Raw genomic sequence first — 22,957 nt, forward strand, 5'->3', positions numbered from 1 at the left:
GTAAAGGAAAGAGATAGACTAAAATCTGTAATTGTATATGATAGAAGCCAGTTATAAGAATGCTTTGAGCTGTGTCAAGCCAAACTGTCGCAACTTGAGTTACGGCTACTTGCCTTTACACATTAGACTATACATGTTTTGTCAAATGGTATTGGAACACTGATGATGAGGAAGACGGAAACGCGCAAATGAAGACAATTAATTATTTTCCGAAAATTACAAAATTATCAAGGCGAGAAGAGCAAAGCGACGCCAATAAATTGAGTGAAGCACGATGTTTCGCTTCTTGACAGTACTAAGTGTTAACACAAAGAAAACGCATCACCAAACCGATCAAATAATACTCATTACTGAAATTCAAAGGACAACGAGCGAGCGCGACGTATATACGTTTGAATTTTAATCTTATCTGAGCACAAAAAAAAATGTCCTCCACCCCTTATATACGATTTTAAAGGAATTATATGTGGTGGGAACAATATTATAAACAAAATAAAAGTCGATTAACTGCGTCTCTTTGTTCTTCTCGCATACATTTATGATGTCTCTAGTGATTCAAGAACAAGGTTTCTAAATTGGTTCATATATAAAGAACTTCCAAGAATTTGAGTAGTGTGGTTGTCAATAATGGGTAGAATTGGTGAATGTTATACGTGTGTAAAGTGATCACTTAAACCAGCCGATGACGGTCGTCAGCCCCGTAAATGCCCAGACTTCCATATTCTTCTTCATCTTTGATGAGATATCAAAAAATAACATTTATGAATACAATTTTAAAACACAAATCTTATTAAAATTACACAGATTTGGAATGAACAATACATATATTGATCGTGTTAATTTAAATAATAATTTCAAACTTTATGATCGCACCGAGAGCACCCTATCTGTGATGTCACAGAAACACATTAGTTTGAATTGAAGATAGCAAATCATTGCAAATAACAAACCATTGGCCTTCCTTGTACTGTAATCATCTCGGCCAAGGTATAAAGCGAGCTACTGGACTCTCATGACCATAGTTTGACGCTTAGGCCCAAGCATGATGGTCACACGGATATTACTGCTACTGACGTGTGTGGCGTTTATTAGGTAGATTTTTTAAATTATCATTTATTAAATATATGAAAAAAATATTATTTTCTAGTCAAGAAAAAATGTGTATTTTAATAATATTTTCCACGTTTTTTATTCTAATTATTGTAAGTAATTGGTATGATTTTATTATACAGTTGTATGAAAACCGCTGGAGTTTTACGAAAATTTCCACCGAATTTTTTGTTTGGAGTTTCCACCGCTGCTTACCAAATTGAAGGGGCATGGAATGCATCAGGTAATTTAATTACTAACATTTTTTATGAATAAGGTATTTTTTGGGAATAGCATAGTTCATTAAGTGACGTCACATCACGTTCATTTTTTTTGTTTTTTAGAATATAAATAGAAAAATATTTTTAGATTTTTTTTACTCCTTAAATTTTAATGATTTTTTTTTTAAAACCATATTGTATTCATTACGAAGAAAATCTAATTTTTTGCATTTTGCAAAAATGCATTTTAGAAACTTGAATTAAGTATTATCAATAAAATTAAGAAAGGTGTGTTGAGATAATTTGGGCATGTGGATCAAATGATGGGATAAAGAACATTAAATCAAATTTATGAAGTTGGAAATAGAAGCAAAGGAAGACCATGAAAAACTTGGCAGTATCAAGTATTCCAAATATTTGAAAGTGGTCAAGTCAGGAGTTAGAATAGTCGCCGAGTATGTATGAGGATGTGCATAAATGTGGAAAAGGTGAAAATTATTTGCAAAATGCAGATTAGTGTAGCGTTCTTCTCTCCCTATCTACTACCTCTGACTGGAAACGGCTTGATGGTTTTTAATTGAATAAGTTATTATAGAAATTAATTACTCATTGTCATAAAAGTGCTATCAGAAGAACAATTCTTAATGGACCATTGTCTGATGTTGTTAATATGACGTTGTTGTATCTTTCAGATAAAGGAGAGAATATTTGGGACTATCTGACACATCACAGGTCTGAAATGGTGACAGACAAGAGTACAGGAGACGTGGCTTGCGATTCGTACAACTTATACAAAAGAGACGTCGAGATGCTCAGAGAATTAGGAGTTGACTTCTATCGCTTCTCGATTTCGTGGTCGCGACTTCTGCCATCCGGATTCAGCAATAAAATAAGCAAAGATGGCCTGGCTTACTACAACAACTTGATAGATGAACTGATCATCAACAATATAAAGCCTGTTGTTACACTTTACCACTGGGACCTACCGCAAAGGCTTCAGGACCTTGGGGGATGGACGAATCCGGCTATGGCGGATTATTTCGAGGACTATGCAAGAGTCGCTTTTGAATCCTTTGGTGACAGAGTGAAAGAATGGCTGACGTTCAATGAGCCGAAGGACATTTGCCTTCTGGGATATGGTTGGGACAACAAGGCTCCAGCTTTGAATTTCAAAGGAGTCGCGGAGTACATGTGTGCACATACTCTTCTCAAGTCTCACGCTAAAGCCTATCATCTGTATAAGGATCTTTTTAAAGCAGAACAAAACGGTAAATCAGGAAACTGCAAGCATTACTGCAATGTAACAAGATAAATCATTGAATTTTTTTTGTATGTTTTTTTTGTTTTCCAGGAAGAGTTGGTATGACTTTAAGCGCACATTGGTTCGAACCAGCCGATCGTTCACAAGCAAGCAATGATGCAGCAGAACGCTTGAGAGAATTCCAAGTAAGTTAATATAAGTTCAATCTTCTGCTTGAGCCCTGTCAGGTCCCCCCAACGTTGATCACTCTGTCAAAAGCTTTGCAATACTGCTTAGTCTAAAAAAATCCTACACCTCTCTTATCCCAGTTCATTCGCGAATGCTTTCTGCTTTCTCCTAGCTCCTCGACGTTCTACTACCTTTTTTTTTGGGGTCAAGGGATCTTGCATTTCTTATGTCACTGCGGCCATATTAGGTCTATTGTGACTTCCCTCTGTATTACAGCTCTTTGCCGAGACCTACATGAGTCATGTAACTCACGACCTGTCTTGGTGGTTTCCAAACTCTGGTTTTCCTTCGATACGAATAAATCTTTCGCCTTTTTTTTTCTTCTACCTTTCCCAACATAATTAATTGTAGAAGGTGGTATTTTATAAGATCTCACGTAGGTACCTTGATATTCGACTAGAGTTCTCTGTCTGATCCAGTCTAAGAACTTCTTTATTGGTGACCCCATTCAGGGAATGCGTAGCATTGTGCGGCAAAGCCAAATTTCAAACGCTTCTATTTAAATTTCTTTTTTCATCTTTAGAGTCTTTATCTTTTTTTTTGGTGTAGGCCTTTTGGCCTATTTTCAAGAGGGATTAGCCTCCCGGATGTCGATTCCTAGCTGTCAATCCATCTTTTTGGTGGTCTACCCGGGAATCGTCTACCTTAGGGTTGACCGTGGTGTGCAATGTGGAGGAGTCTGGATTATTCCATTCTTCGTTGCTTTCTCCACCTAACGACATCTTCGATCTCGCATATTTCTCTAATGCTGATGTTCCTTATTCTATCTTATAGACTCTTGCCAGATATATGGTACTTCTTAGAGTTTTAATTTATTTGACAGTTTTAGCGCAATTTAGAAAGAATTTATTATTTATAGTCCAGTTGAATGATTGTAATAATTCCAATTAAGTAAGTTCATAAGTTCAAAACTGCAATATAAACATTTTATATAAATAGTACTTGAAGTAAATCAGATTATTCGAGAGCGAGGACAAAATGAATTAGTATTCCTATTTAATTATACGATGATTTACATTTTGATTACGATTGACATATTGTATAATATAAATGCATAGTTATCATCAAATTTATTATCATTGAATGTCATTCAAATATGTGTAAATGACATTGCTCTTTATTAATTTAATCGTTTTATTCTTAGATTTTATAATATCGACACGCAACAGACGAAAATGAAATAGAAAATGTGTGCTAATTTGATTAGATTTCTATTCGTTTATTTTACAAGCAATGTATGCCCCATCGCCTTTTCAGCGATGAATACGATTTAGATTAATATAAAAAATTCGTTCTCGTGTATGTTGAAAATAATAATCAATATAAATAACTCCTAAAACTTAGACACTTGAAAAAAAAATGATATTTTCAGGCTTTTTTTTATGTGAAATACATATCTCGGGAAAGAATCTCACAAACATGCTTAGTGATCACATTATGTACTTGTGATTATTTATTGATTTATTGATCCGTACTGCATTAATGTTTTAAACTTACATATATGCAGTGCTAGTGGATACCTTTGTCATTCTAGATCTTATTTCATAGATTTGGAAGTATGGTAGATTGTTTCATCATCACCTATCAGTTAAGAAATTGGCGAAGTTGATATGTATTTACTGTGTACGTGTATAGATGTACAAGCAGAGTTGCCAGATTTTTATAACGCAGAATTACTGGTTAAGACTAAAATTTGCCCAATCTGACAACATTGTATGAAACGTAATCTCTTTGTTAAATGATTCAGGAACCGTCATATATGATTGAAGGTGATCTTGAACCTACTTTTTGCAGTAATGAATCTTTACGACTGTGTCACATCCAAATGACGTGTTATCATATGGCTGTATTGGATATAAGCTCCCAACTATCTTTGTTATATGGTACGTGCGGCTTCCTACACTATGAGGTAGGGGTGGAATACCACCCAAATGCTAGGTCGTAAGCCCTTAGATGCTCATACTTGACCTTCAACTATCAAAAAAACTATTTAAATATATTACATTATAAATTATATTAATAGTTTTGCTGAACGATTGCTTTATATGACCAAGGTACGGGACCGCACCGTACCTTGGACCAAGAGAAAAAGTGTAGTAAAATGTCATTCCTATGTATACTATGCATGATAAGCACATGATAACGTCTAACAATATGATTATAAATAACTGATCTATTTGGTTCAATAAAAAAATAACGCACTTTGTCAATCAATCATTCTTAGAGACTTAACGGAAAAAAACGGCCCAAGGTACGAACCTCTCCCCTACTCATATACGTTTAAAAGAAAAAGGAACTCAAATATTGAGTTTTCTAATACTATGTTAAAAATTCACAGATTGGTCTCTACGCTCATCCGATATTCTCAAAAGATGGAGATTATCCAGCGGTGGTGAAGGAGAGAGTAGGAAGTAGAAGCCAGGAGCAAGGATACAGCACCTCTCGTCTCCCTTCCTTCTCGCCGGAGGAAGTGGACTACATCAAGGGAACTTGCGACTTCTTCGGCATCAATCACTACACCACCATGCTGTGCATGGCTGCTACACCAGGCAACAAATTCCCAGACCCGTCTTTTGAAGATGACCATCAGGTCTCTGTGCATCAGGATAGCAAGTGGAGAGGCGCATCTTCCAGCTGGCTCAAGGTTGGATATAGAACAAAATAACTATCTTACCATCAAGCCGCTTCCCCGTAGACAGATAATATAGCACGCTATACCAACCTGTTTTTGCAAAACAATCTTTTCTTATTCCACATCCATGTATCACCTCATGCATTGGTACCATAAACCAAGCTAGGACACAAAATGCCGAACCCTCTTCTAGTAGAACGGAAGGTCTGTTGATGACAGTCAACAATCCGCCTTCTCCTGAGGAGTGCAACGTGGTTTCCTCCCCAGCAATGAACAAATGCTGAGAAGTTCCTGATTGGCCCCCATTAGATTATCCCTCCTGTTCCCAACACAGATTCAAATAAAAACATATTTATTTAGTTAGAAGAATCAAAAATCCACTTACTGATCTATAAACCTCGTACATAATAGGGAAGGTAAATAATAATTGCAATTCCAATCTTTAAAAAAATACCTCACGCATACCCGCCAATTATTGATTGGATAGTATTTGAAATACTTGATCGTGACGAGTTTTCTTAATCTTCCTTTGTTCTATTTCACACACTACAGTGGCCTCATTTTCTTCTTTGACTTTTCTTTCTTCACTCATTCTTTCCACAGTTCAAATCATCTCAATGGACCAGACTGCATTCAGTTCACTTTCATCCTTCTTTTGCCAACTCTACGCTTTATTTCCATATATTAGGGTTAAACTAAGATTCCGTTGCGTTTTTTAGCTTTCCTGCCATTTTTTGTTGCCATTTTAGCTTTCGCAGATAGATTTTTACTTGCTAAAACTGATTTCAGTACGCCATTCACTACGTTCCCAGCATTCATTCTCCTTTCTATATCTTTGACAATTTTTCCATCCCTAGAAAACATACTTCATAAAGCTAAATCGTTTGCCAGTCACGAAATTTCTCCATTTACTACTATCTTACACCCAAATCTACATTCATCTCTATCAAAAACCATGACTGTGAATTTGTCAATTACATGTTTGTGATCCCTAATGCACACATCCGTTTATTTAAGCAAACGCACTGCACATGCGACACAATTGGGTTATAAAATACATTGAGTCAATCTGGGCAGTACACAAGTAACTATATACGTCTACGTTGCTTAGCGTAACTACACGTTTGTTTTCATGTAATATCCCATGACGTAATCAATTGCGTTTGCGGTGCGTTTGCTTGAATTTATTGCCGTGTGACTAGACTTTTAAACGTGCTTTACATTCTGAAAAAAAAAATTGGCATTACTAGCAACAATATAATTCATTAAGCGTCCGACTGTGCTGAGATCTCGACGTGATTTCTTGCCCTTTTTTTTATAATGCACAATGGATTTCTTTTTGTTTTTTAAAATATATATAGAAGAAATATTCATATATATATTTTTGCTTCTTGCATTTCAATAACTCTTTACTTTTCAAAACCATATATTTACTTCAAATCAAAAAATTCAATGACGTCAAATGTTACCTGGGTTTAAAGAAAATTAAGTTTATTATCGTATATCGGGCCTTAAATCGTGAACCTCATTTTCTTTAAACCCAGGTAACATTTAATAAAATTATTTATTTCGCTTATAACACCGTTTTATTATTGAACAAATAAGTTTTTCTTAGAAATAAATATAAGGCAATGAAAAGAAAGAGTTATTGAAAGGTGAGTAGATAAAAAAATATCTAATTCAAATATATATATTTTTTTTAAATGTTGGGTGATGTGCGTCTGGTTTCTCGTAGCCGGTCGCATACTGAATGTGTACGTTTGCGAGTATATCCTTAATGGCCGTATGCCTCGATAGCAAAGCGTGCTTTGTACTGTAAAAATATAAATTAATATTGACCTAGAATATGTGATGCTTTAAAAAACTTTCCGTAATAAAGAAGTAATTATCTTTTTTAGTATTCAAATGATAAATTGAGTGAAATATTTTATTATTGAATAATGAAGCATTTGGACATGATAATTTTCGTATAATTAATGTGCTCTCACCTTTTACATATATCGATAAACTCTTGTAGACATAATAATTATGTGTTTGAAGATTAAAAATAAAATATAATATGATCATGTTATAGTGGCATGTTTAAAAAGGAAAATAAGTATTTTCAAAGATTATATATTAAAGCCTTTTAATTTGTAGATTTTTGAAAGCTTTTATGCGAAAAAACTTAATTTTTCTAGAAAATCACGTGTTTTAAAATTAGTACTTTAAAAATATTAATATTTACAACATTTTGAGTGTGTTACATACTTGCTAACAAATCTGGATTATCTCCGCTTAGGAGTTTTTTTCAATTTTTGACATCTCAACATAGATGAAGAAGAATATATGTTGAAGTCTGGGTATTCATAGGGCTTACGACCGTCATTTGATTGGTTAAGTGATCACTTTACATACGTATAACATTTACCAATTCTACCCATGATGAACAACTATACTACTCAATTTTTGGAACTTCTAGATATATTGATGAAATTCGTGACCTAGTACTTGTATGAGTTCACAACTACCATCTATGTTGAAAAAGGGAAAACCTTTATTAAGAAAAGACTCTTTCTATTTGTATGCAAGGTCTGAATTATAATTAATTATATGTTTTTTCAAAATTCCTTACCTTTATTGTCTATGTTCTCATTAAACCAAGTCCTACCCCTTACCCCCCCTCTAGGTATTACCCCACCCACCTCTACCAATACCTGAATGATTTTTGTTGGGTGGCTTTTGTGCTCACATACCAACGAAAACATTTGTAGTTTTCAAAACTTCTTCTTCTTCTTCTTCTTTTTGTAGATCCTAGGGATATGTTCCTGTTCAGGGTTACCTTGAAGGGCGATACGTGGAAGTCTGTCTTCTGACATTCTGTTTATATTTTTATATGTTCATTCCAGTATCGCCTTTGTTGTCGTCCCCACCTCACGATATCCTCCGTCTTACACATGCTCCGGAGGTCGGTATTTCTTACTTGGTCTCGCAATGTGTTTCCGGTTATGGATCGGAGAGTCTTCATCTCGAAACTAATCGTGTGAAATAAAACGCAATAAGTGGTCCACACAATGCAAGTGTTTAATTTTTTATAATTAATTAATAGTCTTTTAAAATTCCCTCCTGCATCAGGTCGTACCATGGGGATTCAAAAAACTACTGATCTGGATCAAGGAAAAATACAACAACCCTGAGATGATCATCTACGAAAATGGGTACTCCGACTGGGATGGTCTCAACGACACACAGAGAATTGACTATTATAGGGAGTATATGAACGCCATGCTGGATGCCATTGATAAGGGCGCTAACGTGACCGGATATTCCGCCTGGAGTCTGATGGATAACTTCGAATGGCTCTCGGGATACACGTAAGGATGTTTTTTTAAATATTAATATAATATCTCATAAGTCTTTTTATCATTTCTGATTAACATATTAGCAAGTTGTATGATTTACATAGTGTTTCAAATAAGATTCAACCCTTGGTCCACTTTGAGTATTTATAATTTTTTTGGTACAAAATTTGCGGGCTCGTTGCTCAGAAGCAATATCTTTCAACCGACAAAGATGGACTGTATTAATGATACAGTGCAAGGTTTGGTTGCAAATAACAGGTTTTTTGAAAATAATAAAGTAAAAAAATTAGAATTGAAATGATTTGCAATAGGAATGAACAAATATTTTTTAATAAAATCATTTTTACACACACACACACATATGAATATGTACACACACACACACACATACACACACACACACACACACACACACACACACACACACACACACACACACACACACACACACACACACACACACACACACACACACACACACACACACACACACATACACTTATATTCAAGAGTAAAATAATTGTGATTTTTACGATAAATATTTTAAAAGCGAAAATTTTATAAATGGACGCGTTTAAAGACTAGTAAGAGGCTTAACAAAATTATTATTATATACCTACGCAACAAGGGGGGGCTGAGAACCCCTAATTCGTACTTTTGTCCACCTCCGTAGTGTAATGGTCTATTCCGGGTTCCGGGTTCGATTCCCAGGGGGGGTCAAATAAATATAAGTGATTTTTTTTCACTCTAATATTTATTCAATATCACCCTGGACTGGTACCTGAAGCGGAGGGCTGATCACCTTTCCTTCATGTGTTAACGATCAAGATAACACTGCATTAATATGCAGTGCCCTATACACCACTGGGTTGCGGATAAGGGTTTTAAGGAGAAAAATTTGTATGAATGATTTTATAAAATGAATGATTTAAAATAATTTGGATGACAAAATGATTTTAATTTAATTTGCTATAATAATAATATTTTATATGTAATTGTTATTTATTCCAGGGAAAGGTTTGGGCTGTATCATGTGGACTACAAAGACCCTAAAAAGACAAGAACCCCTAAAGAATCCGCCATGTATTACAAAGAAGTAATTGCTAACAGAGCCGTAGACTTTTAAATCTAGGAACACCTGTTTGACATTTTAGCCGAAATTTGGTTACGTATACATGTACATTTCGATATAAATTCAATTTAGCGTTGCCCAGCAAGACCTGTTGCACTAATCAATGGATTTTAATTAATTTAAAATACAATAAACAAAGCAATCAAACGTTTCTTTCGACACCTGTAAAATAGTGTACTGGTAGATATGATGTATCAACGTCGATATAATGTATCTAGTAAATAGGTTCATAAACGCAGAGAGGCACTCTCAAGTAAAGATAAAAGCTACAATGACAAAAAATATGAAAATGATCGATTTATAAAATATAGCATTTAAAAATATTAATTCGTAATTTTTTTAAATTATTTATATTTTTATATTCAAAACAATAAATATATCAAAAAAATAGTTTTGAAAAATTGTAATAGACTATTATTATAAATGTATTTAATATTCAAAGCATTAAATTAGTGGACCGTCATAATTGAAGATTGTTAGTAATGTAAGCATATAACCTTTCACTGAGATTTTTGTCCACCGGTTTCGAGACGTACTCATCTCTTCGTCGGGTCAATCGCTACACCAGCTAATAAATACTACAACAAATATATATCATTACCCACACACTTAAAACGACACAAAATATTAATGACACGCGTTTTTGGTCGACCCGACGACCAACATTACGACGACTACAGTGGACAGTAATAAAACTATCTAACTAACCATCACGCCGCTTCTCCGCAGGGGTAGGCAGAGAGAATAGAGCGCCACACCACTCTGTCGTTGCAAACATTCTTCGCCTCTTCCACGTTCATGCATCTCCTCATTCATGCCTGGACAGTAATAAATTTTCCTTAAACAATGTTATCGAATCATATAGGAGAAAATCACACGGGAAAATAATTTGATTGTTAATCTTAAATAATTTTATTGTTTTTAAGGCCTTCCAAATACATATAAATATCATTTAGATTTAAACTATACCATTATAATTTATCTGTACAGTAAAATCTTGGTAATTTTCCACAAAAGTATACTAACATTACTTGCATATTTTAATTTAAACTATTATTCTTTTGGTTTTAATTTATATTGGAAATTTATCAATTTACGAAATATGTCGCTAAAATATTATTGCTATTTGTAAAAAAATATATATGCAGGTAAGTGCATAAAATATATAACTAGTCACATAGTCTAAAGCTCGTGTAATAATATAGATATGTTTGAATACTGTAAAATGCACGCATGTGTATTAAATTTGAAATTTCCTTATGGTATTATAATTTGATTAAATTTTTAATTCTTCTTCTTATTATTATAGGCCTTACGGCCTGTTTTTAAGAGGGATTAGCCTCCTGCGACGTCGATTCCCAGCTACCGGCCCAACTCTTTGGTGGTCTGCCCGGGAGTCGTCTACCATGGGGTTGGCCGTACAATGCGATGTGGGGGAGACTGGATGGTTCCATTCTCCTCACATGCGCATACCATTGTCTTCTTCGTTGCCTTCCCCACCTAACGACATCTTCGATCTCGCATATTTCCCTGATCTTGGCATTTCTCAATCTATCTCGAAGACTCTTGCCTGTTATGCTTCTCAGAGTCTTCATTTCTGACACTCTAAGCGCGTTTTTTGTGGCATCGGTGTCTGCTCTACTTTCGATTCCACACGTCATGATGGGTCGGACACAAGTTTTGTGTATCTTGATTTTGCTGCCGATCTTCATCTCAGGGTTTTTCCATATAGCATTTTTCAGGCATCCTGAGATGGCTGCAGCTTTGTTCACTTGCCCCATCACTTCTTTTTTAATTGCAATTTTTAATTGAACTTTAAAAAAATATCAAAATATTTCAAACATATTCGTTTGCTTTGAAATGATTCTCAAACTTTATTGATGATGATATGATATTATATAAACCGTGAAGAACTCATGCTGTGGGAATTTAAAATTAACAAAACATTTTTTTATGTTATACATTTTATATTACACAAAAATAGTTAGTAAACTCTACCATTTAAGAAATGATATTTGTGATACCAAATTGATAGGGCTAATTGTGCTCTAAATATGTATATGTGATAAACATGAACTTTTTTAAAAGAATTATATACTTTTTTAAATATATTAATAACGCATTATTTATTATTTTTCCTGGACCATCTTACGATGTTTATTGTCATCATTCTTTTAAATTATCTCTTAAAAATCGTTAAAATATTATTTTCTTCAACAATTACTCATTTAATTTAATCGAGATTATTTATTATTATCTCAACGAAGTCTGGGCATTTACAGGGCTTACAACCAGTCCAATGTTGGCTTAAGTAATTACCTTATACACGTGAAACCTTCACCATTCTAATGGATAATTTCGTGATGGACAACTAAGTTTCTTCTTTATTTATTTCTATACATAAAACACTCCAAGAGACACGAATATATTTTACGATGTGATAGTGATACTGTCTAAATTACACTTGTTAATAATGTAACCTCTAGCCTCTGTCTTTCTTTTTCTTTTTCCACCTCGTACCCATTTATTTTTTTCTTTAACTCCTCCATTTCTTTTCTTATATTAACATATATTATATATCAGTAAAACCTTTACCTTTTGTTTTATTTCTCTTAGGACATCTCTATCACATTAAATATATTCCACTCATATACTCAGTAATCAGGAATGCAGGACTAATTACTTTTTCACATAATCTATGCAGAAGTTGTTATTATTAATTATTGATAATGCATTTGCTGTGGAATACTTTGATGATAAAAATACCATTAACAAAATAAAACACTCCTTTAATGCCAATTTTGCATTTATTAATGTAAACATGGCTAGTTTCAAAAACTACAGATGTTGAATTGCAAGTAAAAACACAAGTTTCTATTTTCGTATATTGTTCGGAACATATGTGGTTTTCGAAACTGGTCATGTTTATTTTATTCATTGTTTCGGCGTTCCCTTTGTGGTAAGACATGATGAAATTGTAAAAGAAAAACACTTGTTTTTTAACACTTGAGTAAAAAAACTCATACTCAAATGATAAAAAACATGTGTTTTTGTATTGCAATTAAGTCGTGTTTACATTAATAAACTTAACTGTGGTGTTATACAATTGCTTATTTTTGTATTGATATCGTTAAGTTAATGTCCGATACCGTGCCTTATGAATGTTGGGTCAAAAGAAGATTTAAGGAAAAAAATAAGACAATTTTAAATATCAGTTATAATTTTAATTAAAATACTCATCACACTGTCAAACCGCTTATATAAATGAAGTTTGCAGGTAATGGTCCTGTTTGTGAAAGAAAAACACAATGAAATATTTATATGAAGCTTTTCACGAGATGATAATATTTTTATGGAAGATTTATATTATGACGAAGTTAAATCATTTAGAAAACAAGCAATAAACAATAACAATGTTTGTCAGATAATATTGAGACCATAATAATTTATTTTACAGCCATAATTTGTTGTAGAGATTGTATTGTTATGTCTGGATTAAACGGTGTTATTAATTCAACGGAAAGTGGATATTTTTCTGCATATTATCCAACGATAATATTAACCAATAAACGAGGTTTAAAGATATCGCTCACTCCTTTCAAGAACGTCATAAATCAAAAATCGTCAATTTTCAGTTGTGCATGTTTTCGGAATGCCCAGAAAATGTACTATATCCCAGCAAAAGAGGCATATTTTTTACTTAATATTTACCCGCTACAGGGCAGAAAATATTATTTTTGCATTTTGAAGAAAAGGTATTTTTAAATTATTTTTTTAAATATACTAAATATTTTTCAAATGGAGAAAAAACCTTCAGGTTTTCACCTAAAAAGATCTGTTGCACAGTAAAAAGTTCAATAAGTGGCTTGATATTTATTTTTAATATATTGTGTTATATTTTTAAACTTTAAAAACTCCTGAAAAATCAAGTTTTTTGATTTATGACGTTCTTGAAAGGAGTGAGCGATATACTAGCTGTACCTAAATAAAAGAAATAAAAGAAAAAGCATACAATCATATTACGTTTAATTATACAAAGCAAGTAAAAATTATGGTTTAAAATGCTTTGTCCGCCTCCGTAGTGTAATGGTCAGCACGCTCGGCTACCGTTCTGGAGGTCCCGGGATCGAATCCCAGGGGGGGGTCAAATAAATATAAGTGATTTTTTCACTCTAATATTTATTCAATATTACCCTGGACTGGTGCCTGAAGCGGAGGGCTGATCACCTTTCCTTCGTGTGTTAACGATCAAGATAACACTGTGTTTATATAATGCAGTGCCCTATGCACCATTGGGGCGCGGATAAGGGTTTGAATAAAATAAAATATTTTACCAGCTGTCCAGATGTACGCTGTCTTACGTGATAAAAAAATATTTTTCTTGTGTTGCTCTTACATTCAATAGATGACGGTCTAAAAACTTTTCTGTGATATGCGTAAAAACACGCACATATTTGAATGCATTGTTGTCTAAAAATTTCAAAGTAATCGGTTTATTACTTATAGAGATTTAAGATATGAATGAAACAATCATTTACATTTTATTTATCAGATTCTACAATAATATTTTTTAAAGCACATCTTGTATTTTTCCATTAGTTCATTAACCTTTGTAGATTATTTTTAAAATAATGCAAGCATACACATTAGATTAGATTATTGCTATAAATCGTCTACTAAAAATTAAATACTAGACTGAAATCTTACTTCTAGATTGACTCAAATCAGCTTTTATTGTTTAATATACCAGGATTAAGAATATTCATTTTATTCCAATTTTATAACTTAAATAAAATTATATTGCAAATTGATGTCAATAAACCTCGATTAGATTATAATGCTAGTATTCTGAAAAAGAACTTAAAATTTTAACGGGTGTTATAAACACTAATCTATCTTTGAAAAAATAAACAACCCGCAAAGCCTCTATTTTAGAGGCTTCTCTGCAGGTAGGATAGTAAGGATAAGGTAGATTTGAAAGATATATCACAAACACGCAGACCAATTTAAAATTAGTATTTATTGAATTCATTTTTTGCGGTATATGTAGCATAAATGAGGCTTTCTTTGACTTTTTTTTTAAAGACAAGATTTCGGTAAGAATTCATAAGGATTTTTTTCTTATTTTACTAAAAGAGTATAGGTTTTTTTTTAAGAAAATTGCATTCATTATGTACAAGATTAAATAGATTTATGTCTAGCCAAAAAAATGTTTAATTTTTATTTGTGTTGGAGACAGGAGGGATAATGTAATAATCTAGTATGGGATAAGTTGTATGAGTAGTATAGTGATTTTTAATAATCTCCTGAATCTGGTGCATATATCCTGAAACTAGTCTAAGCTTTGTATAGACATACTTATATTCGAAATTAGGAGCTACATGGCTAGAAAATAGTTATGCTTTAGTTTTTGGCATACTTGTCAGAATATTCAGCTGGCTTTTTATAGCTGATCTACAAAAATCAGCTGTATACTTTGTCCACATAGTGTAGCTGTTCTCCTACACAATGTTCACAACGCTCCTTAAGTAAGCAATATGTTACATGGCAAGACAACAGTATTATTATTATCTTGATAATTGTCATTAATATCATTAAAGAAAATCTAATAAAAGCTAAAATTAAAAATAAAACACTGCTTATAAATCTTAACACGTGTCATAGAATAGACTTCAAGATAAATTGCATAAAAGGATTATGATTCCGAAATAGATAAAGTCTATCAGGGCATATAAATATGCATAGTATTGCTCTCGATTTCCCTTGGTAATAGAACCCATCAACATTTACGTTTTTTGTAAGAAACTATAAAATACTTATTTTTTAAGTTGGGTAGAAAAATATGAAATTGATTTGGATAATATTAGCAACAGCGTTGATAAAAAGGTAATAAATTTTATTTATTTTATATAAAATTATAAAATGACTCGATACTTAACCTTTACTACAAAAGCCAACATTCAGAATATGTGTAAGCATACCTTATATAACTTATATATGCAGATAATCTGAATTCATGCAATAAGTATCTGCATGTTTACAATGCCTGATTTTTTTAAATCCATGCAACAATAAATATTTAACTTCTCAAAGCACAGTTTTTCCAAATAAAATTATTATTGCAATAAGCATAGAAAAACGAAAGGCTCGTATTTTTTTTTAATTTCATCGTTTAGTTTCTTCTTCTTTCGTTTTTTGGTTTATTTTATCCTTCCTAGCGCGTTGTTGAAGACAATAAATCCATTTCAGTGTCACAACTCAAGAAAATGTGACTTTGAGGAAATTTCCTGATGGATTCCTTTTTGGAGCTGCTACTGCATCTTATCAAGTCGAAGGCGCCTGGAATACAGATGGTATTTTTTAAACGTAAAAATAGCATAAAATATTTATATTTTTAAGGAAACAAATAAGTCAAAGTTAATTTCAGGCAAAGGAGAAAGTATTTGGGATTATCTCACCCATAACAGATCACATCTAGTAGACGATGCAAGTACAGGAGACGAAGCTTGCAATTCCTACAATCTCTACAAGAGAGATGTAGAGATGTTGAAAGAACTCGGAGTAGATTACTATAGATTCTCACTCTCTTGGCCAAGAATTCTACCTTCAGGTTTCACCGACAAAGTGAACCAAGATGGATTGAAATTCTACAACAATCTGATAGATGAACTCTTGGCAAACGAAATATCTCCAGTGATCACCCTGTACCATTGGGACTTACCTCAAAAACTTCAAGAGCTCGGAGGATGGACTAATGAAAAGATGGTGAATTATTTTGTGGCTTACGCAGATGTAGCTTTTACGATTTTTGGAGATCGGGTCAAGACGTGGCTGACTTTTAACGAGCCTAAAGAAATTTGCGCCGGAGGTTATGACGTTGGATTTGCCCCTGCTATGAATTTCTCTGGAGTGGCAGATTATATGTGTAACCATAACGTGCTTAAGGCTCATGCAAAGGCATACCATCTCTACGACGAGAAGTTCAGACCTCTTCAAAAAGGTAAGTACGTATACATTCACAATATATGAGCGTGTAAAATTATTTGTGCACAAATTCTAGAGTTCCTCAACTTAGGATTTATTTACATCAAGATTTTTTAATGATATTTTATCACAGATAAATAAAAATATGGAAGCTTGGGCATTTACAGGGCTTACGACCTGTTTTGTACGGGTTTAAATGATCACTTTATATACTTTGTAACATTCACCCATGATTGACAACCACACTAATCAGATTTCGGAAGATTTACTTATGCTTCGATTGAAAATAACTTTTGTATGCTTATATTTTCGGCGATATCTATGGTTGAAATTGATGACTTTTTATTAGCAGAAACATCAATGAAATGTATGAAAAATTCTTCCCGAATTATTTAACATACCAGGAGATACCTAAAAATATCATTTATATTTTTATTCTACTTATTTTTAGACCAGTTTTTTTACTATTCACAATATTTTGAGTAGGTTAAAAATTTTATTGGATTTTCTCCAGTTATTTATTTATTATATTATATTTATTTATATATTTTTTAAATATCTTTAAAAAGATGAAGAATAATACAAAAGTCTTGATTTAAATTCATAAAAAATCTGTTTATTGGTTCATTGTAAATATATATAATTACGAAATTTGTTTGTGTTATAGAATAACGACATTTGTTTGTGTTATGATTAAGGAAGGATATCGATGACTCTTAGTTCAAGTTGGAATGAACCAGCTAGCAACAAAACAGAAGACTTGGAAGCTGCTGTGTATGCACGACTATTTGAGGTAAGACGATATGACGATGAGTATCTTAAAAGTAAGAAAAAGTTTGAGAATTCTTTATTTACTGTCCAATAGTTTAAAACATCACGTTTAGGTTGGCCTATGGTCTAATGTTGGAGTTATGGCCTTTAAGTCAGAAGTCCGTGATACCCACTCTACTATTTTAATTCCCATTTTCAAATAAACCCAAAGTCACAATAAAGCTTTACAAAATAATTAGAAAAAATGTGTTTTTAAAACTGTATTTATATCTCTAAAGGTGTTAAACAGGAATATGTAATGTCATCGTAGGTGTTGATTCTACTTGTGGATAATTTTACAAAATAACTTTTAGTTTGAATATTGGTGTTTAAATGATCGATTTGACTATCTGCAGCCTTTTGTATGGTGACGATGCTGAGCTTCTTGCTGAAAGTAGACAAGACGTAGATAAAGTGTCAAAGGAGTATAATGTGTATTTTATGTATTAATTTTTAAATCAAACACAGATTTTTTGAGCCTACTAAGTTGTATTTTATCAACAAAAACACATAAAAAACTATATTGTGACAATTGTTTCGCCTTGTTAGGGCATTATCAAACGAATGTGAAGATCAAATAGACTACGGTCCTTATGTAGCTATACAATTCTAAGTGACAGTTTTAACACGTGCAGCAATAATTTATGGGAGACAACAGTAACTAATGGGGGATGTAGGTATGTACCCTTATATTTATTTTCTGGGAAAGGAAGAATTTATTGACCTGGCTATATTTTAGAGAATTAATATTTTAAAGCTTAATACAATTGTTGGTAATATTTTTTTAAAGAATTTATATATGTAGATGTAATTATTAGTTTATCAAGCGTTTACATAGAGATGTAAACGATAAAGAAAGAAACGATATGTAAGATAAAGAAAGGAGATTGAATGCTGGGAACAGAGTGAATGGTGCACTGAAAACAGGTATAACAAGTAAAAAATAATAATTGGCGTGGCTTTCTATTCTCTCTGCCTAGCCCTATGAGAAGACTATATAATGGTATTTTTTGTAGTCGTAAATTTGTTAAGAAACACGTGTTTTGTTTATAGACGGCGTTGTTTGGAGACCCCATTTTCTCATTGACTGGCGACTACCCACAAGAAATCAAGGATCGTATTGCTCTAAGGAGCAGAGAGCAGGGATATTCCATGTCCAGGCTTCCGACCTTCACTCAAACAGAGGTGGAATACATTAGAGGCACGTACGACTTCTTCGGATTGAATCATTACACGACGTACTTGGTCAAGAAGCTCGAGCCTAACACGTTTCCCGTGCCATCATTTCGAGACGATAAAAATGCTTTTCCGTACCACGACAAATCGTGGGAGTCTGGAATTTCTTCTTGGCTTAAGGTGAGACAAATATAACATTTCAATTACTCTGCCTTTTTTCTTCTTTGTGTCGAGACTACCACACAACACGGTAAAAGAATGTTATTTTTAAGGGTTTTTTTAATATAAATATTTAACACTTATTAATAACCTCCGCCTCCGTAGAGTAATGGTCAGCACGCTCGGCTACCGTTCTGGAGATCCCGGATTCGATTCCCAGGGGGGGTCAAATAAATATAAGTGATATTTTCACTGTAATATTCGTTCAATATAACCCTGGACTGGTATCTGAAGCGGAGGGCTGATCACTTTTCCTTCATGTGTTAATGATCAAGATAACACTGGGTTGTAAATATCTATAACTCCATGTTTCCACAGGTTGTTCCTTGGGGCATTAGAAAGTTGTTGAACTGGTTAAAAGACCGTTATGATAACCCAGAAATAATAATTTTCGAGAACGGTTTCTCCGACTCTGGACGGCTGAACGATTCCAATAGGGTGCGGTACTATCGAGCTTACTTGGAGGAAGTTCAGGCAGCCGTGTTGGACGATGGGTGCAATGTGACCGCATACACTGCCTGGAGTTTGATGGACAACTTTGAATGGCTGAACGGATATACGTAAGTTTTAAAGGTACTAGATAGCTAGCTATCCAGACAGCACATCCCGATAATGCAATGACTAAATATTATGTCTCCCCCTCAGATCTATTCGAAAAATATCGATCCTTAGGAGAGAAAAACATCTTTATAAAATTAATATACTTTGTTTTCACCACTTTTTTTATTCATATAATTCAACCTACCGGTTTCAACAATACATTGTCATCATCAGGGTTTATTTTAAATAAAAAACATTTATAATATTACAATACTTTCACAAAAAAAACTTCCACATACTCCATAAAAATATTCATTATATCATATTCATTTTTTTTGTGAAAGTATTCTAATATTTTTAATGTTTTTTTTTTATATTTAAAATAAACCCTGATGATGAGAATGTATTGTCGAAACCGGTAGGTTGAATTATATGAATAAAAAGTGGTGAAAACAAAGTCTTTTAATTGTATATAAGATAAGATATTATAAAATGTACCACAAAGTATCTGCGGAAAACATTCAAGAAAAGAGAAAAAATATCCCAAAAAAATAAAAGTAATGAAATATAATAGGTTATTTTATTCAAGGTTTTTATTCTTCTTCTTAACAAAAAAATATGAGTTAATATCATATAATTAAAATGTTACTTTGTTTTAAAATCACTATAAATATTTTATTATGACTTACTTATAATGTCTACCGGTTACGAAGCTAACCGCTTCTTTGTCAAGACTGATCAATACTTGATAAAGAAGTGGTTAGCTTCGAAACCGGTAGACATTATAATTAAGTTATAATAAAATATTTACAGTGATTTTAAAACAAAGTTACATTTTAATTATAAAATGGAAAATCACAATGTTAGTGCTTCAAATATAAATTATGGTTAAATATAATTTTAATTTAGTCATTAACATTTTTAGCGTAAAGTAAAACACCAATCTGTCTTTGCAAATACTTTGCGCCAAACGGTCTACTTTCATCCCTTTTTTGAAAACTCCATGCTTCATATTCATATATAATAGGATTGGAACCAGGACTTTGTTGTTTACTGCCAGTTAAGCTTTCGCCGATAAGTTTTATTTTCTATAATTAATTTCAGTACACCATTCACTCTGTTCCCAGCATTCACTCTCCCTTCTACATCTTTATCAATCTTACCATCCCTAGAAAACACACTTCCCAAATATACAAAATAATCTACCTGTTCCAAAATTTCGCCAATAACTACTATTTTACATCTACATCTTCATTCATACATTTCAAAAATCATGATTTTGGATTTGTTAACATACATTAGCAAATCACTTTCCTTGCATATTATACATGTTTGACGCCAGCTTACTATTGGCAAGAACCACACAATCTTCAATAAGTATACAAAAATCAATAGATAGTCATATCGATCATTTAAACTACGTTATTTAAACCTTGTCCTTTAATACAATTATCCATGTATAGATTAAACAGCCATGATGACATTACACATCCCTGTTTAACACCATGAGTTTATATAGTTTTCAACCTATTATTCATGTAGTTTTCAAACTACTTTTTTTTTTCAAATTATGCAAGTATATCGGGTCTTCTCTACTATCGGCTCTTATTTTTTCAGCGAACGGCGACAGCGAACGAATCAGCTCTTATAACTTGTTTTTTTTTTTGGTTTTTCAGCGAACGGTTTGGAATTTATCACGTAGACTTCGCGAGCCCTAATAAAACAAGAACTCGAAAAGCATCTGCCGTGGTTTATAAGGAGATAATAAGAAGTAAAGTTATAGATTGGAATTTCGATCCTGGGGTGGAAGATGGATGTGTGGCTCTATCATCATCACTAGTCATGATGATCCTCATGGTCGTCACTTTGATCATCGTTAATTAAATTTAAAATTTTAATTAAACGCTTCATATGTATTAAGAAATTTAAAAAGTATTTTCGTAGATAAAGTGACAATTTGTGTGCTTGTGACTTATTTAATTAACTTAAAAAATAAATCTAATACACACTTTCTTTTAAAATACCTTCATTTTTAATATCTTTCCCACCAATTTTTACAAATACTTAGTCATTTTGGATTAGGTAGATGTATCCAAATAATTTTTTTTTTTTAATTGTGTAATATTACTATTGTATTTTCACTACAAAATGTGTATTTTTTTATGAATTGAAATATGTTTTAATTTATAAAAATAAATTGAATACGCAATTGGATTTGAACCACTTTTTTTTATACTATTGTTTGTAATATCGACAGCGATATTACGCATTAAATTTAAAGAGTCATCATTTATTCACGTGATCAATTCGACCGTTAAAACTTCTAATCACATGATCACTTCCTTTGACCTACTTAAAAAATAACGGTTTTCTAACCGTCGATTCATCATGCGACCCGGACCACGCCTCATTCCAGGACTATCGGCCTAGCCGAGTGGACGTGCTCCTCGGCGGACTGTCGTTTTGTGACGGAGCTACGTGTATTTTCCGTTGAAAAGTTAATTTATTTATTGGAATTGAACTTTACTATTCCTAGTTCGAGTGTGCAAGTTTGTGATCCGAACTGACGTGGCCCAAGTGGAAATATAGTCGACATAGTCTCACAGGAACGTGGAAGCGTGCGTCGTCTATCAGAAATCTTTAAGTTCCCGCCAACCAGTCTACAACGCCAACGCCTCAGTTGTGTCCTGTATTACTGCCAAGTTATTTCCATCGTGTCCTATAATAACTTCCGATCATTTCTCCAGCTTCAAAGCCTACAATACTCAACTCCTGAGATCTTCCTGCAGCCTCATGTCGACAAAGATGACGCCATCGAGTTTGCACCTCCCGCCGGCAGAGCGGTGACGTCACATCGAGTTTGCTGCTTTAGCCGCTAGAGCGCTTCACAGAAGACAGCTGTCAATTGCCGCCATCTTGACATCGAGTTCGCTCCGTCCCGCCAAAGCGTTTGACAGATGACAACTGTCACACGCACATTTTAATCACACATTCCTAGGTAAATTCGTTCCAGGATAGTTTAATAGAAATTCAGCCAACACATAAACTTTAATCAATAGTCTGGTACAGTCTATCTAGTATTAAAATTAGTTTTAAGTAATATTTATAAGTGTTCGTGCTACATAACCTCGAATAAACCCATTGTGAAAATGCCCTAGTCTTTCATTTGGTCTAAGAGATACCCCAAGTAAGTTTTCAGATAATTCAATTGATGACCCATGCATTTACACCCTGAGAGTCAAGAGCAATTGTTCAACACCACTGAGCAAGTCAAAGTAAACCATATAAATAAGTAAATGTATCATTACATGTTCTAACCGGTTT

At 33.1% G+C, this 22,957-nt stretch overlaps 2 protein-coding genes across 2 annotated transcripts; both read left to right on the forward strand.

The window, feature by feature from the left end:
• The first annotated feature begins 1,018 nt into the window (after positions 1-1,018).
• On the forward strand, positions 1,019-10,186 carry LOC148313883 (myrosinase 1-like). The gene is made up of 7 exons (XM_088271626.1): positions 1,019-1,092; positions 1,233-1,333; positions 2,003-2,578; positions 2,662-2,756; positions 5,138-5,443; positions 8,546-8,784; positions 9,784-10,186. The coding sequence occupies exons 1-7, from the start codon at positions 1,043-1,045 to the stop codon at positions 9,896-9,898; spliced, it is 1,482 nt and encodes a 493-aa protein (XP_088127752.1). The 5' UTR covers positions 1,019-1,042; the 3' UTR covers positions 9,899-10,186.
• Positions 10,187-15,412: 5,226 nt separating this feature from the next.
• LOC148313884 (myrosinase 1-like) lies at positions 15,413-22,512 on the forward strand. Its single transcript, XM_088277761.1, has 8 exons — positions 15,413-15,432; positions 16,154-16,257; positions 16,332-16,904; positions 17,587-17,681; positions 18,752-19,054; positions 19,412-19,653; positions 21,310-21,490; positions 22,381-22,512. The coding sequence occupies exons 1-8, from the start codon at positions 15,413-15,415 to the stop codon at positions 22,510-22,512; spliced, it is 1,650 nt and encodes a 549-aa protein (XP_088133887.1).
• The last annotated feature ends 445 nt before the right edge of the window (positions 22,513-22,957 follow it).

The sequence above is a fragment of the Brachycentrus maculatus genome, unplaced genomic scaffold (assembly GCF_059751285.1).
Source record: "Brachycentrus maculatus isolate JH-2025_06_01 unplaced genomic scaffold, ASM5975128v1 h1tg000004l, whole genome shotgun sequence".
Lineage (NCBI taxonomy): Eukaryota > Metazoa > Arthropoda > Insecta > Trichoptera > Brachycentridae > Brachycentrus > Brachycentrus maculatus.

What these genes read in the sequence shown, in the direction of transcription:
- LOC148313883 (XM_088271626.1), top strand. Translation starts at nt 1,043, where the DNA reads ATGATGGTCACACGGATATTACTGCTACTGACGTGTGTGGCGTTTATT. An exon ending in AACGCTTGAGAGAATTCCAA is followed by an intron (nt 2,757 to 5,137) that starts GTAAGTTAATAT and finishes AAAAATTCACAG; the next exon opens with ATTGGTCTCTACGCTCATCC. An exon ending in GAATGGCTCTCGGGATACAC is followed by an intron (nt 8,785 to 9,783) that starts GTAAGGATGTTT and finishes TATTTATTCCAG; the next exon opens with GGAAAGGTTTGGGCTGTATC.
- LOC148313884 (XM_088277761.1), top strand. Translation starts at nt 15,413, where the DNA reads ATGTTCACAACGCTCCTTAA. An exon ending in GAATTTCTTCTTGGCTTAAG is followed by an intron (nt 19,055 to 19,411) that starts GTGAGACAAATA and finishes ATGTTTCCACAG; the next exon opens with GTTGTTCCTTGGGGCATTAG. An exon ending in GAATGGCTGAACGGATATAC is followed by an intron (nt 19,654 to 21,309) that starts GTAAGTTTTAAA and finishes TTGGTTTTTCAG; the next exon opens with CGAACGGTTTGGAATTTATC.